The sequence below is a fragment of the Athene cunicularia genome (assembly GCF_003259725.1).
Source record: "Athene cunicularia isolate RWA chromosome 1 unlocalized genomic scaffold, athCun1 chr1_part2, whole genome shotgun sequence".
NCBI lineage: Eukaryota > Metazoa > Chordata > Aves > Strigiformes > Strigidae > Athene > Athene cunicularia.
In genome coordinates this window covers 25,995,805-26,014,355 of record NW_020799092.1, presented here as the reverse complement: position 1 = coordinate 26,014,355, position 18,551 = coordinate 25,995,805, and the positions used below count along the sequence as shown (strand labels likewise).

The window sequence follows — 18,551 nt, the reverse complement described above, 5'->3', positions numbered from 1 at the left end:
TCAAAGTGGCAGCATCCCCTCTGGCCAATTCCTACATTTAAAAACAAAGAAAATAAACCACAAAGAAACTGGGAAACAACCTCAGTCTGGGAGCTGGGTTTGCATGCTGTCGTTTAATTGTCACACTCCTCTTTCACTTTTTTAAGACATACGAGTCCTGTGGGTGTAGTATACCTGGAGTAACATACACCCCAGAAACCAGGTGATGCACCAAGCCAGCAGTTTGCGATACAGTTTCTGTTCGGTCAGATGGATGTTTTCTAGCAACAGGTGTGTTCTTTGCACAATTACTGCCAGCACTGGCAGCCGTTTTGCCTTGTAATTGCTTCTGAAATATGAAAAAACAACAACTGAGAGCATCATTTACCCTCTCTTTATCTTCTGCACATCTTCAGCGGACACAAACTTTGGCCGCCTGCAGACCGGTCTTCGAGTTTTAGAAGAGATGTTTGTCTGGGTCATCTCTTAAGGAGAAAAGAGAAGGAAAAAAGACATGAATACGTCTACAAGATGGGGTCATTAATTAAGGACAAGTGCATATTCATTGTCAATTCTATCTACTGAAGAATAGTTGCAGAAAGCCTGTGTAAGCTGCTTCCCCTTCCTGTAACTGTTAGTTAAGCTGTGCCTATCTTGCTTGTTTCCTTAAATCATTCATGCTCTTTAAATGTTGCTCCAGCAGCACAATTTTTCATTTTTACAATCCACAGCATCAATTCACTTTACTTGAGGTTTACTATGACTTTATGCAAAGACTACGAATCTTTTTATTTCTGGTCTAATATGAGTCTGGATGGTGTCAAGGAATAAGGGGGAAGGTTACTTTTGTAAGGAGTTTCCTCTGGGCCATCACTTCCTCTTCCAGTGAGTAAATCTGGTAGTGTTAGTAAAAGAAGTTAAGAGCTTCTAAAAGCTGACAGAGCTTGCAAGTTAGTCTTTGTAAAGCACTGCGTAGTTGTAAATGAGAACCTTTAAAATGAGTACCTTTAAAATTGAGTTCATAACTGTAGAAGCCAGCCTGGAAGGGTACGATGGCATCTGGATCCGCCAGATATAAATTCTCAATAACAGCAGAAGATGGTGACTTCGTACTATTCCCTTCTCCCTTTGTGGGGGGAATAAAAAAAAAAAAAAAAAAAAAACACAATCAAGGCTAAACCCTTGATAACTAGTCTGGGTGGAGGGAAAGAACTACCTAATCAGAACTATCATGGCCTAAAGTGCGATTACCAAACACTCCTAACACACACACACAAATACATAATTAGTAATGATGGGCACATGTATCCCATTGAAATTTCTGTAACAAGTTCTGCTGGTTTTGACTGGGATACAGTTAATTTTTTCCCATATTAGATTGTATGGGACTCTATTTTGGATTTGCGCTGGGCACAGCGTTGGTAACACGGGGATGTTTTGGTTGGGCAGCGCTTACACAGAGCCAAGGCCTTTTCTGCTCCTCGCAGCACCCGCCAGCGAGTGGCTGGGGGGGCACAAGTAGCTGGGAGGGGACCCAGCCGGGACACCGACCCCAACTGAGCCCAGGGACATCCCAGCCCACAGGACACTGAGCTCAGCACGTAAAGCTGGGGGAAGGAGGAGGAAGGGGGGATGTTGGGAGCGATGGCGTTTGCTGCCCGAGTCACCGTTACGCGTGACGGAGCCCTGCTGTCCTGGGGATGGCCGAGCGCCTGCCTGCGAGGGGCAGTGGGGGATGGATCCCTGAGTGGGCTTTGCTTGGGCGTGCAGCTTTTGCTTTACTGATTAAACTGTCTTTTTCTCAACCCATGATTTTTCTGATCCTTCCAATTCTCTCCCCCATCCCACCGTGGGAGGCCTGAGTGAGGGCTGGGTGGGGCAGAGCTGCTGGCCGGGTGTGAGGGATGCACTCGACTCCCTGACCAAACTAGATGGTAGGTGGGTTCAGGCTCCAAAGGAAGTAAAGGCCTAGGCCATGTCCAGCCTGTTCTCTGACAGCCCACAGAGGAACAGGGTGGCATGTGAGCACTGATGCATACGAGCTTGGAAAACTGGAACACCGATCCTGCGATTAACACATGAATAGCTGGTGGTTCTTCCAACACTAATTTGTCAAGAAAGAAAGTTGTGAAGGCATCTCACGCTTACCTTTTCCACCGCATGGAATCTGACTACGAGCCAACCACTTTAGTCCATAAATCTAAGAGCCTGAGAGAGGTTTTTTTGTTTGTGGGTTTTGGGGGTTTTTTTTTGTTTTGTTTTGGGGTTTTTTTTGAGTTCTCCCTGCTGAGGAGCAGGAGGCACAGAGGTGATCTCCCCTTGAGCTGGGACATCTCTCAAGGGTAAGAGACCCCTTATCAACTGCAGACCTTTGGTAAGTAACCAATGCCACACATAACCTTGTGCTATTGGTGTACTAAGATTTTTGTATTGGTAACTTTGAATTTTTATTATTATTACATCCTCTGTGCAGGAACAGAGTGAACCTTGCCATCAGACTTTGTTATATCTCACGTTTACAACATCCTACTTCAATAAAACTACTTTTGCCGTTACTTTTAGTGGTGATTCTTTAAACTGTCACAGGGAAGATTTTAGACTAACTGGCATAGTTGGCAGATTCTATATCTGCTCCGCAACACCGGAGTTAAACCATGACGCAAGTACAATCCTCTAATGCACAAAACAGTGTAAAATATGAGAGTATGCTGAAGGAGATGCTTTCCATTTAAGCTGCATACTGAAATCAAGGCCCACTCTTGTCAGAGCCACTATATCCATCACCATTCCCTGCATACTCTTCCACATCCCTGGGTCACCTTTGTGTTCTGCCACTTGCACAGCTACACCGTAAACCAGACGGGGAAAAGTCAGCTGCCTTAGGGGAAGGAGAAATTTCTTATTTATTTCTTTTCCTGCATTTTTCAAGGAAATCACTCTCTCAAAGAGGACTTGGCCCCCCGAGGAAAAAGGTAACATTTGATCTGAGAGAGCAGAGCAATCCTTGCATGTCCAGGGAAGCAGGACGCTTAGAAGAGCGGCAAGACTACTTTCTGAATAATTTAAAAGGCAACATATCTCAAGGACAGTGTATAGATGTTAAATCTGTGTAGAAGCCATGGACTGCTCCAAAAGGAAATCTTGACTAGAGAAGCCAGCGTGCATCATCAAAACCAGTCTGATCAACACAAGCTGAAATAAAAAGGAATTTTGCTTTCCTGCATTTGCCAACAAGGTCTTTTTCAAGAAAGTCATTATAACAAACTATCCAGACACAAAGACAGCCAATTGTTCATACTGAACCTCACTGCAAGGAGATAAGGCCTGTTCCCTGCCCTTCAGCCTGTCACCATTTTATCACATCTGTTAGGAACATCTGTAGCTTCACTGTCTTACTTGACACTGTCAAATTCAAGCATAAGTATTTACTCAATTGACCTTGCTGAGAAAAGGGGAGTGCTGGGGAAAAGGCTCCACACACGTTTCTTCAGAAGGGATTCAAAGCACAGGATGTGGACTCACCTGTTCTCCATATTCAACCCACTGCCCTTGGTTGTTCTTCCAATACCAGATCCACTGCGTGGTGAAGGACAGTGTGGGCTTTGAGACTGATGATGCTGTAGAGAGACGTCGAAGTGAAGAAGAACTGCAGGTCATTCTCTGGAAATCAATGTTCTTATCTGCTACTCTGTAAGGACAAATGCAGGTTTATTACAGTTAACAGTGTGTACTTTATTCTCTAGTCCCCAGTTTAAGTTGGTGTAGTTTTCTTTAACATTATGTGACTGCCTGAACTTAATTAGGTCTGAAATAAGAGTCTTTCCCACAGCATGCACGGCAGCTCTGCAAAGTGTTTCCAGTCTTCAGAAGCAAACTATGGCCTGTGAGACCCTGAATGCCATCTCAATCACTAACCAGATGTTGCACTGCCATCTTTACAGACAGTCTGGGGCTACACGTACAACATGGCATAAAAAAATGTAATACAATACAAGAGGTATTTCTGCAACAGATAAGCACAGTTACAATTTTTCACAGTATAAAACGAGAAGTTGGTAAGCACACGACCGAGTTTGCCAGCAAACTCCTCCATCTTATCAACTCTGTTCTTTCTCTGTGGTTACAGAGGATGCAGTCGCAGCTGTGAGTTCTGTAAATAGCATTCATCACTGAAGCCACCTGGGCTCTTACTCCTGGGAGGCTGGAAAAATTACCTCTCAGGCAGAAAGAGTTTGAAAGCAGCCTTCTCTTGGGAATCTGGCTTGTGATTTGCACCATCCAGCAGCCTAGTCAAGCTGCAAATCGAAATCATCCGCTGCCTGAAGCATCATAGGCTGTAACGACTCTACCATTTTAGTGAGGCCAAACTTGTGGTCCCCTGCAAATCCAGGTGGCTTACAGTGGGGCTTTCAGAAAGGAGTTCAAGGAAAAATGCACTTTAAAAAAATCTTAAAAAAAAAAAAATGGGCTGCTTACACCAAAGGCATTTAATAAAATTTCTCTAGGCACATTATAGATATTATTGTATTATGTATATTATAGATATTATGTATGATAATTATGTATTTATTATATATATACTAGCTGTATTAGGAAAGAAATAACCATAGAGAAGGACCAGCTCTGAAGCGTTGTTAAAAGGCCGAATTTAATTATAAATAATGATTCATTATCTGAAATACTACTATTCCAAGCACTAAATTCCACCTGCTTCTTTTTTACTCTGTAGAGTTTTAAATGCAAGATATTGTTGTGTTATTTTTAGAAGACAAAAATTCTTTACTTTTCTTTAAAAAAAAAAATTATTTGTACATCCTCCCAGATTCTGGGAAGCTCAGTAATCCGAAGTTATGGAAGTCAAGACATCTTTAGGAAGAAAACCAGAGTTTCTCCTTAGGGGCTCAACCACAGGACTCTAAGCAAGCAGTCCAGCATCACTATACCTGATGTTTTTTGGGTCACAATAGGCCTTTTCAATCTCCTCCATCATGGAAACGTCATTCCAGTTGACCCCATTATATATTTGCCATCGATATGGCAAATGGTAATGAACAAATTTGCATTTATCTGTAATGAGATCAGACATAGTCAAGAGCTCTACAATCATAACAGAGAGAGTAAGACAAGAAAAAAAAAAAAAAAAAAAAAAAAAAAAAAAAAAGAAACAAACATTTTTTACACTCTGGCTTTATCTCCCAGGCTTTGGCATGACCAATAAAGACAGAGTGCTGAAAATAGAAATATGTCTGAACAATAAGGATGTGTGTTTCTCCAGCCTTATCTGCAAAAACAGCATAAGCTCTCACACTGTCAAATATATTTCAAAGAAACCATGACCTACCCTTTGCTGAGACACGGCGTGGGCAGCTGGGAGAGCAGTGTCACAGATCAGAAGCGTGTGTCTGTGTGTCACACCACCCTGTTTTTCAGCTGTAAAAAGTCAAGGCTACGCACCACGTAAGTGCTCCGATACATTTGGTTCTCTCTTTCCCTTAGTTCCTTAGATCTTGTGGGGCAGTTACCAAGGCCTGAATGTTTTTTTAGGCCTGGCCCAAGAAATGAGGGAGCAGAAGGGACTGCAATACCCCACCAAACGTCCCCCAGGAGGGACCCCCCACTCAGCCCTGGACAGGTAGCACACTGCCCTCCTAACACCACTGCTAGGCACAGTCAGAATTGTTGCTTTGCTTCTCAGAAAACTGGAAGAAACCACTTTTAACTGCCTCACATACAAGACCTGTAGCAGTGGTACATACCCTTCACACAGGAAGAGGAAGACTTTGGGATGTTTTTTTTTTTTTTAAATCATCTATGTTTTCAACACACGTACGACTGCATGTTTGAGTTCAGACCTGTTTTAACACCCCTGCATGTGTGCATGCTGCTGGCTGCAGGAAGAGGCTGACCCCCAGGCCTCCCATTCCAGTACGGACCAAACCTCTTATTTACAATTTTTGAGCCAAACATGGCATGGCAAAGCACGCTAACCCTCCAACCATTACCTAAAGTTTAACTATTTGGTGGTCATGGTACAGCTGCTTTGAGCATAACCTCCACAGCTAGCACATGGGTCCACCATTCACATTATACCGGTCCAAAAGTTCATCAACTTAAGCCTCAACCTGGTCCTAAAGAAGCAGAGTCTGAGAAATGTGATACAAGGCTGGAGTAGCTGCTGCATGGAAGAGGCAAAAGGAGTTTTACCATTCCTGACCCTTGATGTATCTGACCACAGAATATAGAGAGAGTAACCCCAGTTATGGAGACAACACTGTCATTCCTTTCCTCTTCCTTTTTGTTAATAAGGCTGGAGTGCTCCTTGTCTCGAAAGCACTCTGTCTCAAAAGCACTCTGCTTAAATTAACTGGAAAAGCTGTAGACAAAACCACGCTTGGTCTCTCTTGGCCACAAATTTCATTTCTGTGATCCATAAGAGAGATAATTTTTTTTATTTTCAAAGTACTGCCTCTCTTCAAAGTAATGGTTAAGGAGAGGTATTAGAGCAAGGCCTAAAGTAACTCACTCATCCACCTCTCAGAGCTTCTGACCGAACACAAACCCCCTACAGAAATGCTAAATACAAACATCTCGGACCAAACAGTTATTGGGCATCTTACTGTCTACATCCTAAGAAAAAGCAGATGTAGACTGATCTAATTTAAGTGGATCTCCTACTATGACCAGGTGCTCAGAAAAGGAGCAGTTCTTCAGAAAGTGACTGGACAAGTTCACCAAAAGAAAACCTCATGGTACCTCTTCATACCAAGGAAAAGCCTAACCTGGGGGTTGAGCAGTTCTTCAGAGACAGCCCCTGAATACAATTGTTTATAGTTATATTTGTGTTGTCCCCCCAGACCACAGTTATCAGCCACTGCCAGATGGGCTAGATCGATCTTTAGTTTAGCTGGTACAACCACTGCACCTTCTTAAGGCATTTTAACACCCCGGATCACTTTTGAAAAGACTTAATGAGGAGAATATGGCTATTATCATAGGATACTGCAGGAATAAAGGATAACACACTGTTGCCAGCTGTCAATGACAACAGCATGAGGCAGGCTCTTAAATTGATCTGTTAGTTACAGAAAGTGTAACATTGAACACGCAAAGGGTTTCTGCCACAGAAACATACCCAAAGGCTGCCTCCATCAACAGGGCTGAAATAGGCCATAGATGGATCACCCAGAGGAGAAAGGGTTTCAGTGTGTCCACCTGACTTTCCACTGATGATGTTTGCAATTCTGAGAGTGTTTATTAGTGACTTGGGAACAAAGCGATGAGTGAGAAGGCACAACTGCCCCTAGTCTGAGCCACTGAGCAGGGAGTGACAGCGCAGGCACCGCTCTCCAAAGAGAACATGACTTTTTATAAAGCATACCTTTATGTTTGCAGTACCTCCAGATATAGAACACGCATATCTCATCAGACTTATCTTCTTTGTTGTTCTTTGAAGCTCTAGCAAAGGCATCATCTTCTTTAGCTACGGGAAAGAATACATCAATCCTTATTTGCCCTAGCAAAATACAACCCATGCATTTGGCATTTCATCCCAGAAATAACAAGGAGCTGACTGCAGTTGCCAAGTCAAGCACTTCCAGGATCTGACTATCCCCTGTACAGCGTGAGTTCAGGCTTTGTGACTGCCCAATAAACCCCTGCGATGGCAGAAGTCTCAGTGGAGTTGGACAAGGGGGTAACACAGGGTGTGACTGACTGCAGCTGTCATAACGAAGCTGACTTTGTCTCAACACAACGGGTAGAAGGCTGTAGATAATTGGCTACGTCAGCTGAACGGATCAACTGGTGGTATAAATGCTTCTCCCCGAGTTCGCCAGACTAGCATGGGGGGAGTGAATATGGAGCTCAGGCCAGCGCAGGGGTATAAAATCTGAACAACTAACCAAGGTATTTCAAAGAGAGCAACGGGATTGAGCTGGCTTCAACCCACATATTCCTTCCTCCTGCATCGTGACAGCATATTATACAGACCTGTAAGGGGGATCACACTGGGATTGCGATTGAATTGTTACTGCAATCGCTGTATTTTGGGAAGCGTAACTTAACGTTTGTATTTTGTTTTCAGTGTATTTCACATCACTCTGCTACATCAGAAATCTCATTGTACTGGGCCTGGCTACAAGAGAGTTAATTTTCCTCACAGCAGCTCATATGATGCTGTGGTTTAGATTTTGGACTGAAACAACGCTGGCAACACACCGATGGCCCAGCTTTTTCTGAACAGCGTTTGCGCAGCACCAAGGCCTTCTCTGTTTCTCACCCTGCCCGCCTAGTGAATAGACTGAGGCGTGCACAATAGGTTGGGAGGGGACCCAAACGGGCAGAGGACCCAAACTAACTATCTTCAAGGGCTTTTCCAACCAAGATGATTCTGCGAAATCTCAACACTCCTCCACAGGCTGGCTGGCACTACGGCTTTCAGCACACAGCAGGGTCAGCACATAAACTGCACTCTGACTGTAGGGCTGTGTGAAATCAAATCCTAGTGAGAAGCAGCCTGACCTCAAGACTGAAAGGTTAAAACCAATCCATACCTTGGTCTTTACTTTCAGCTCCTGTTGGCAAGCGGTACTGGTTCTGCCCAGGTATGTTGCTACCAGGACCTGCAAAAGAAGACTGAATGAAGAGCACTGCTGGACCAGAACCTCAGCTGGCTGGCAACATCCCAACTTGTGTGTGGAGCATTGTGTCCATCACACACATAATTTTCCACAGGATCTCCACCACTGATAAACAGATCAGCAGTAAGTTACAAATCCCAGCTAGTCGGAGTGATCAGCTGCCATGCACAGCAATTTTGCACACAGTAGTTTATGCAATAGCAATGCAGCTCCCCCTCCCACACGACTCGGCCATGACTTATTCCATCCCTGAAAGCAGATGAAGGGCAGAAGGGAAAAAAAATATGTATATAGGGGAAATAGGAAAGCTGATTCCACATGGAAGGAATTGTTACTTATCTAGATACTTACCTTCTAAAAGTGGCACATGCAGTGTGGGGCCTACTCCACACTGTTCTTTAACCCTTGTATCTGCTGTTTTTTTCCATAAATTTTCTCTTGGTTTGTAGTTGTGTACTGAAAGCACAGAAAGGACAACAGGGTTTAGCTGTGAGGTTAGAAGCTGTCCTTGCCTTACCTCTATCAAACTCTGAATCCTATTTATACCCAGTGTTTCTTACAACTTACTTTTCCCTTTCTTCAGTTCCTTCTTGAATTCCTCATGCCTGTGATCGTATATAGTCTGGATGTTCGAAGCTATGCTCCCACCAATGCCTCCAGTTTCCAACACTCTCAGTGAATGGCCATCCAAGAGGTCATGGGACTTCTTGCACAAAGAAAATCTACATTCCCCTTGGAGGAAGTGTCGACAAATATGAAGCTTGTTGCAGTGGATTTGCTGGATGCAGATATCATCCTTTCTGTTGTAAAACTGACAGGTCTAGAAGTGGAGAGGATAGATACAATAAATAGGAAATGGAAGACCACATTAGAAGCAGGGTTTGGTTTTTTTTCTTTGTTCTACAGTCATGCAACTTTAACAGCAGAAAAATGGTGACTAAAAGGTCACCATTGGTGACTTCATTGTGACTTCCTTAATCCAGGCAGATTTCTTGCACAGAGAAGCAAGCATTTTCAGCTGACTCATGTATTTTTAGTTTTGAAGTTGCACAGAGATTTTTTTTCCAAGAAAAAGAAAAGCCAGTCCAACAAGCATTCATTTTTGGCATTCTAAGCAAGACAGTTGCATAACAACTGACTCTAACAGTTATTCTATTAAAAAAACCCCAAAGAACCACGTAACAAAGAGCAAGTGTCTCCATAAATACATGTATACTGTGTCAAATGAAGTATTATTTCATGGAGCTGAAACTGAATTTGCAGCTCCTATTTGTAAAGCTTATTCTACATTAAAGATTTGGGCATCTAAAAATGATGTGAAGAATGCTTTGAGATTAGAGTATATATGGGAAAAGCAACGCACTTCTTTACTCCTCTGATCACCAAGAGAGATGCGGTGAATTGGACCCAGCGAATAAATCACACACCAAAAACTCCTTCGTATTGCCCACGAAGCACCACAGCAACACTTCTGCTCCTGGAGCACTGAGGAGCAGACCATAACAAGAAAGCTGCTTTGAGGAGGACATGGAGCTGTCAGACAGACAGCCCCAACTGTCACAGATCCCCTCTTATAAGCAAGACAGTTTTTATGCTGTGTTGCAACTGAATACAGACAGATTTATATATCAACTAGGGAACTAAAGATTGCTAGGATGGCAGTGTTTAAAAGATTGAAAAAAAACGGGCCAGTTTCAACTACAAAAAACTCCTTTACTGGATTCATACTAATGATACCCATCGCCAATGGAGAGTTCCTCAGCATTCAGTATCATGTACAGAACAATTAGCCCTCACAAACTTACTCTAAGTTAGGTGGGAGCATACAAAGCCACAGAACTGATGTAATTTCAGTGAGCACTGATGGCTGCTAGCCTCTGAAGGAAGCAGAAACCAAAGGGAGTTGTCTTCTTTCTTCACCATCTTCCCTCTGTCATTGTGGATGCTTTATGCTTTTCTACCCCTAACACCCCAAGGAACACTCTCATTTGCTTCTGGCATCTTATTTTGGGGATCTGAACTTGTTCTGGTTTTGCTTATTCTACTGGATTATTCTGCTTCCATCCCATACCCTTCCTGCCTGCTCTGCAGGCTTTTAATTTTATCATATACTCGCAGATTTTACTTCCACAACTTTTCCCACATCCTGTTTGTGCAACTGTATCACACACAATTTTCCATTTAACCCCTTGCAATTATGGCTATTATTTAGATATTTAAGCTTAGCTGCATCACCAAATGCAATCAGTGGTGTTACAATCCATTGGGTGCCCATGCAAGGTGCTGGCAGCAAGGGTGGCCTCTGTGAGAAGAGGCCAGGAGCTGCCCCACACTGGGCACAGCTGCCTCCAACAGACCCACTGTAGGACACAGTGAGCCCATCAGCCAAGCTGGTGACACCCCTGGGAAAAAGGTACTTAGGAAAGGGAATAATGCTGCAAGGGGAGCAGTGGGCAGAATGGGAGAAAAAGCCCTGCAGACACGGAGGTAAGAATGACGGGGAGGGGGGTTTTCAGGTGCCCAAGCAGAGTTTGCCCTGCAGGGCCACCTACAGCTGTTTGCCCAGGACCATGCCCAGATGGTTTTTGAATATCTCCAAGGGGGGAGACCCCACAACCTCTCTTGGCAATCTGTGCCAGTGCTCAGTCAACTTCCCTGGAAAAAAAACAACCAAAAACATTTCCTGATGTTCAGAGGGAACCTCCTGTGTTTTGGTTTGTGCCCATCTGAAGTGCTATGGCTTGGACAACAGGTCCAAGCCAGAGTTGACCTATAGATGAATCCTGTATATTTTATGACTGATAACCATTGTGCTAGTAGGTATTGTACGAGGTTATAACAAACCACCTATGCTGATGTAAAAGGTGGTAAAGCACTGAAATACTGAAGCCTGAACAACAGGCCCCAAGACAAAGCTGCTAACTTAGTATGTAGTCGTTAGTGAAATATGTACGCTTGTTAATGAAAGATGTAGCTTAGATATCATAAAACGTGTCTATCCTGAACCTATCTTTATCCTCCTTTGTGTAGGGGCAAGTCTGGCTTTGGGACCAGATGTATGATCTTGCTCATAAATAAAGTAGAGAAGCAGGGAAACTCCCTCGGCTTCCTCCTTGAGCCCTGGCCAGGCTCTGGGGGAATCTAATCTGAGAGTGAAACCAGATGTTTCTGCTCAAAACAAAGGTGCCAGTTATTCTGGCTTGCTGATTTTTGGGTATGTAAGGCTGGACTCACTTGCAGTAACTCTGGAAGCCTCACCTCTGGGTGGATGCACCGCGTAGGATTTCCCGCTTGCCAGGACAGGTTCTCCAAATCCTCGCTGTGACTGGGGCTGCCCAGCGACTGTGGGTCTGGATGATGGTAAAGTTTGCAAGTGGTGAGGGATCTTTTCTTAATCACTATTCTCTCTCTCTCAGGTAGTAATGATTTGGTGCATTACCCTGTATTTTCCTGTTTGTTGCTTTGGGTGCACTATTCTGCCTTTTCTTACTGCATGTTTTCTGTATTACACTGTGACATGATTTGGTTACCACCAGTAAAATCCGCCTACTCTTTTCCTCTGGTGTCTGAGTTTAATTGGTATCCTTAATCAGCAAAACATCATCACCTCTAGTCCTGGGCACCACTGAAAAGAGCCTGACTGTGTCCTCTTTACACCCTCCCCCTCAGGAGTTTGTAAACACTGATGAGATGCCCCTGAGTCTTCTCTCCTCGAGGCTAAAAAGACCCAGCCCTCTCAGCCTATCCTCATGCAAGAGATGCTCCAGTCCCATCACCACCTTAGTGGTGCTGCACTGAACTCCTCTTCCAGCAGCTCCATCACTCTCTCGTACTGGGAAAATAAATTTTGGAAAATGAATTTTTGACCATTCACAGCTTCTGTTGTGGGCTGCTGTGGAAGATACTATAATGAGGAGGTAGCAACTTCTAGCAAATCTATGCAGTTTACCTGTAGGTTGCAGAGGCCCACACATTATCATTAGCGACAGCCACATGACAGCACGTACCATCAGCACGGACTGCCTGTAACAATACAACCTGCAGGTACTGTCGGCAAGAGTTGTTCCTATAGAGATGCACAAGAACATAATGCTCTCAGTGAACCTCAGTGTACCATGTATGAAAACCAATAGGTCTGGCGGGTTTTGGGGGAATGTGTGCCCTGAAAAACGCTATAAAGATATGAAGAACAGCAAGGATGCTGAACCTCCCCACAGAAAGTAATTCTGCATAGCAAGCCATGGGCTACCAGAGAGATCTGTCTGATGTTGGACTGGTGTGGGTTCCCATGACATCAGAAGGGACACATAAGATTTCTTCTCATTATAACCTTTAGTAGTAACCAGCTATTTATCTTAAGCATCACGTGCCTTTCCTAGTCAGATCCAAGAGCACCAGCGCCTGCCAACACAAAGCAGTTATTCACCTAACCAGAATCTTGGGTAAGCCACTTGTTTTTTCTCTCCCTTTATTTTCCCAACTTTGTCCGAGGAGAATGCAGCAAGGCTTATCATCTACAGAGCACTCCAAGATCTATGCATCAAGAACATATTCAAGTGCTAGGTAATAACAGTCACTAAAGAACTCAAATCTTACACCCTTGCCAAGGGATGGTCTTCCTCAGTTGAAAAATGTTGCTGTTCTGGGGGCCTGATACCACTCAAAGTGTTATCTCCATCTAAAACGTACATGCCTCACCTGAGTGCCTACCGAAGAAGAAAAGTAAGTTAAGGCTTTAAACATGCAATTTGTTTTTCTACCCCTAGATAACTAGTCATGTTCCTGACTTGGAAACAGTTAGTCCAACATCCCCCAGAGACAGATAATCAAGCAGAGGACTCTGATATGAAATTAGTGGTTCATAGGAATAATACAGTTCTCTGAATGCTCCTAGAAAAACTTAAAATCACTGCTTCCTTAATAGGTCTTACCCCAACCCAATCTTCCCCCCTTAACTTCAATATCCTCTCCTTTCTATAAACTTTCTCCTCCAGGAATACTGCTAATCAAAACCAGAAGCAGAGAGACCAGCCTGTCAAACAGCCTGAAGCTGGTTTAAGAATCACAAAAAAGAAAAAAGCCAAGACCTATGTCAGACACAGGTTTTGGGGGCTATTTGGGGGCCAGGAATTGTTTTCGTGCTTGCATCTTCCTGCTCAAGAGAGCAGGGAAAAAAAGGTGCAACTAAAGTACGCTCTCTCAGCTTTTACCTGATTGCATCAAAAACATTTTGTACGATGCACAAAAGGATTTAAGGACACTGAATCTGGTTGAGAGCGAGCTTGAAGAGCATTGAGAAGATGCATTAAAAGATGATGTTAGTATGCAAGACAAAATTTTTAAGTGGGAGCATCAGAATAAACTACCAAACCTGAACAAAGTGCTGCCTCAACTAAAAATCCACTATTTAGCTACATGAAGAAAGCACACTGCACTTTGCCTTCACCAAGAAACTAAAAAAAGAAGAATTAGAGAGAAGGGAAAGTGTGAAAACCTCTGATTTTAGGGTGCTGTTGTGTTTTTCTCACCCTGCACCCCAGTTCAGATCACAGATCAAAGTTTCCTCTTTCTCAAGAGCTTCATACAGGCCAATTGTCAGCATTTCAATGCAAGAAACCATCAAGGAAGCTTTCCCATCCCTCTCCCAGCTCTCAGGTTTATAAATGGCCTTCATTGATCACTGCTTTCTGTTGTTTCTGCTATTTTAGTCCAGAACAGGAGTTAAGGTGCTCAATTAGAGGTAATTAGAGATGCCTGCTAGCAGTGAGGTCTGAACAGATCTATCAATCGATGGTTGCTACTATCTCATTACTGGGGGTAATTAGACAAGAAACACTTAAGTTTTAGATGCAGCTGAGTGAGACAAAGATATTAATCCTCCTTGCTCATCACCAGCATATTCCTTGAATCTGCCAGCACAACATATTTTAAAACACTACAAAAAAAAAAAAATTGTCAAAGCCCAGCACTGTCACAGTGGGGAATAAGAAAACAGAACTGTTACGCCAACAGATTGTTGGAGATTATAACTTCCAACAGACAAGGGAAATGGGCAGTACTCTGGTAATTTCTTAAGCAGGAACAGCTGTAGCCAGAACAGGGTACTCTTGGCTTTGAAACAGCCACACCTTGAAGATAGCACTGCCCTCATACACATGTGCAGAAGCTGAATGGATTGATCAGCCAAATTTAACAAAATCAATGACTTGCACACTAAACTGGACAAAGGTTGTCTCGTAGAAAATCAATGTACCAAAACTCAGCGCACTTTGGAAAGGGCAGATTTTACAAAACCTGACGGCAGTCATTTGGTCATTTTCTCAAAGAATTTTCTTACTCCCCTACACCCTCAAGCACCAAAATGTGCAAGCCTACTGCTCTGGTTTCGGCTGGGATAGAGTTAATTTTCTTCCTAGTAGCTGGAACAGTGCTCTGTTTTGGATTTACTGTGAAAATAATGTGATAACACGCTGATGTTTTAGTTGTTGCTAAGAAGCACTCAGGATTAAGTCAAGGACTTTTCAGTTTCTCATGCTTTTCCAGCAAGGAGGAGTGCAAGCTGGAAGCATGGCCGGACTGCTGACCCCAACTAGCCAAAGGGCTACAGAATGTCCTGCTCTGTATAGATACAGGGTGGGGTGGGGGGAAAGTTGGCTGGGAGGGGCCAATCCCTGCTCAGGCATCAGTCAGCGGGTGGGGAGCAATTGCACTGTGAATCACTTATCTTTTCTTGGGTTTTATTTCCCTCTCTTTCCGATACATTCCTTTTCATTATTATTATATTTTATTTCCATTTTATTGATTTTATTTCAGTTATTAAACTGTTCATATCTCAGGTGTTTTACTCCCCCCCCATCCCACTGGGGCAGTGGGGAGGAGTGAGCAAGTGCTGCATCGGGCTTAGTTGCCAGCTGGGGTTAAACCACAACACGTAGGTAGGCTGAAAAAGGAAAGGGGCCCTCACTTCCTAGTCTTCATCATCACTTGAACAAGAGCCAACAAATTTGGGTTTGGTCAGGCCTTTTATCCTGTAAGCATGTAGATCAGTTGTGATCTTTCACCTCTGTCTTGCTTACTTCACCATCTGTAAATCTTTGGTGAAGTTGCTGATTATTTTTTTTGTTTGCTTGTTTTGAGTAACTTTATGGCTATGCTGTTGGGATAACAGGGATGGCCAACAAAACAGGCTGCAGCCTCGAGGTCTGCTTCCTGCAGCTCTTCTCTTGACACCTTATTGGTGCAAGCAGTCTGGTATTTATGTAACACATCCCTCTGTGTTTAACAGTTTCATTGCTGATCGTTTTTTGGGGGGGGGGGTTTTGTTGTTGTTGTAAGCACTTTCACAGCCCTGGCTCTGTATTTCTTCTGCTGCTTTCCCACACAGCCACTGCCATTCATAATCCATTCAGACTAGTCAATAATAGTTACATATCTTAACAGCTTGAAATTGAGATCAGAACTCCACATTTTCTCTTACCCTCTCCCATTCCTAATTAACAAAAGCTTCTTTTAAGAAATCAGTACAACTCACATCAGGGAGGAGGAAAGGGTCATTCTGGAGAAGGAGGACTCGCAGCTCATTCTCATCAAGACCAGACAACTCGTGGGCCTTTAGAACTTTTTTGTTCTCAGGGCTGAAGATGTCATGCGAGTACTTGCAAGACCTGCAAGAAAACACACAGAAATACCAGTGTTTACTTCTTCAGTCAAGCGGATTTAAAGAACCTCAGATTCCATGGCTTTTCCCAAGTTGCATGATGAGAAAGCTAGTTTGCCAAAAGTCTCTGTGAACATTTAGATGGTCTCTGTAATTAGCTAGAAAATTGACCAAACGTGTTCTGTGACATACAGTAGCATTATTATCCCCAATTTAAAATGTGGCCAGACTTTTAAGAAATCTAGCAGAACAGATCTGAAGCCAAGTCTGTCTACCCCACACTTTCCTCCTCCAGTAAGAAGCAAGTCAATTCACAGGACCCGAACAGTTGGAGGTGAAACTAATTTTAGAGCAATGCATCAACAATGGTGGAAGTTGCAACACCCTTGATTTTGTGAATGTAAAAGGTTGTTGTCCATGTAAAGAAAGATGCAAGAGTCTGAGAGAGCAAACCAAAGAGATAATGAAGCTGAAAACACCACTGTTTATCATCTTTGCTGGTTGGGAACTTAAACAAAACAAAACAAAAAAAACCCAACCAAGAAAGTTCATTAACTTGTGGGTTTTGGTAAAGAAGCAGTTAATGACAATAACGAAGATGTTGGTGACACTAACCCAAGAGAAACAGCTGAAGTGAGTATGAAACAAAGATAGGGATATTTTTTTTAATCTATTTGAAAAGATACTACAAATCATCAATAAGAGGAGAAATGCAGTTAACCTGCGCATTAATTCACTGCAGTAAAATACAGTTTCCTTATGGCTTGCTCTTCAAAGGCATGATTTGATAGAGCCTTAAGACTAGACATAACCAATAAAAGCACCTGTTAATCTATCAGACTCTAGCCTCTGTTCTCTTTATGCATTTAGCCTCTAGTTAACTCTTGAAACTCTCCTTGTGAAAGCTTTTTTACCTCATGCTGTGTCTGAATCCAATCCTTCTGTACAGAGCCTTGGGGAGAGCTTTCGGCCCTGACCCCCGCTGCCTGTTGGACACAGTGCTTTGGAAGCAAATAAGCAAGAAAGCGAAGTCTGCAGGGCAGAAATGTGCCATCTTTGGTGCTGAGAAGCGATCTTCTAAGGGTATTAGATTCTGTAGGCACTCAGTTACTGGCTATGAAGGTAGGTGAGCTACGGAGTAGTCAAGGTGGGAACCATCACCAGCGTTCCTCCACAGTTAACTTCAGATTCCACCGACAGTCTTAGTGATCTACATCACTTGAGTACATATTTCTAAGTCAAAGGCTGAAACGATCCATAAATACAATGATAACTCATCAGCTGAGTTTAATAACACATTTAGAAAAAAAAGTTAATTGCCAGACAAGTTAAAAATGGGTTTAACTGCACTAAAATCCTGAATAGGAAGACCCCAGTAAGTTGCACGGGCATTTTTCTTGCCAGAAATTCTTTTTAAACCAAAAACGTTGCAAGATGTGGAAGCAAAGATAGATTTTACCTTATCAGTCAAAAACTGCTCTCTGCCTTGAAGCATGTGGTCCACCTAGCAGTATTTCTGCCCTCTCATTTTAATCAGCTTCCCTCCCACGAAAGGCATACTCTTTTATTATTTATTACTACCTACAAAGGTGATTTTAAACACTCAGTGCCATTGAGAGGAGCGAATGGCTTATCATTACAAAGGGAATCGCCTCACTGCACATTTTAACTCACACACAGTCACCCAGCACAAGTGCCTACATGCACCTGAAGGTATTTCTAACAGCGAATCACACGGAAGCTTATCAGTAAAGCGAGAAACAGCAAGAAAATCTTAGCAACCTGATACTTTGCTAGTACCCTTCTGAGACAGACACGGCCTTTCCCCTCCATGCTCTTCAGATCCGAGCGCACAGCGAGCAGTTTTGCTGGGGCAAAGAGGAAAAACCTGGTGGGATATCAGCATGTCACTAACACTGCAACGGCGCAGGACCTGGGGCTTGGGGGCTTAAACTTCAAATTCTTCCATCTGAGTTCACAGCTGCCATTTATTGCCACTGAAAAGCTTCTGGTTTTCACTTCCGCCCTTTAGTTTCTTTTCTCATTGTACTGACGTACATGAGAAATCAAACACCACTTCTCACAGAAAGAGCTGTAGCTGACTTAAGACTAAACCTTCATCACTTTCTAGATTAAAACCATAACATTCTACTAGCACTTTGCGTTTTTCTTATTAAGAGAAATATTTGTAAACTATTTCATCCAGGGGGCTGAGGGACGGGTGTGGCAGGCAAAGCGGCTTTAATGGAAAGAAAAAAAAAAAAAAAAAAAAAAAA

The 18,551-nt window shown here is 43.2% G+C and overlaps 1 protein-coding gene across 1 annotated transcript in view; it reads right to left on the bottom strand.

Annotated features, from left to right (window-relative positions):
* LOC113488937 (zinc finger CCCH-type antiviral protein 1-like) overlaps nt 1-17,194 on the bottom strand; it is a 24,240-nt gene extending 7,046 nt beyond the window's left edge. Inside the window, exons 1-10 of the mRNA XM_026864372.1 lie at nt 17,190-17,194; nt 16,150-16,282; nt 9,186-9,438; nt 8,970-9,074; nt 8,532-8,600; nt 7,358-7,459; nt 4,923-5,046; nt 3,502-3,667; nt 985-1,105; nt 368-464 (exon numbers count right to left, since the gene is read on the bottom strand). Coding sequence (XP_026720173.1) covers nt 368-464; nt 985-1,105; nt 3,502-3,667; nt 4,923-5,046; nt 7,358-7,459; nt 8,532-8,600; nt 8,970-9,074; nt 9,186-9,438; nt 16,150-16,282; nt 17,190-17,194 — 1,175 coding nt within the window. The remainder of the gene's footprint in view (nt 1-367; nt 465-984; nt 1,106-3,501; nt 3,668-4,922; nt 5,047-7,357; nt 7,460-8,531; nt 8,601-8,969; nt 9,075-9,185; nt 9,439-16,149; nt 16,283-17,189) is intronic.
* Nucleotides 17,195-18,551: the final 1,357 nt, after the last annotated feature.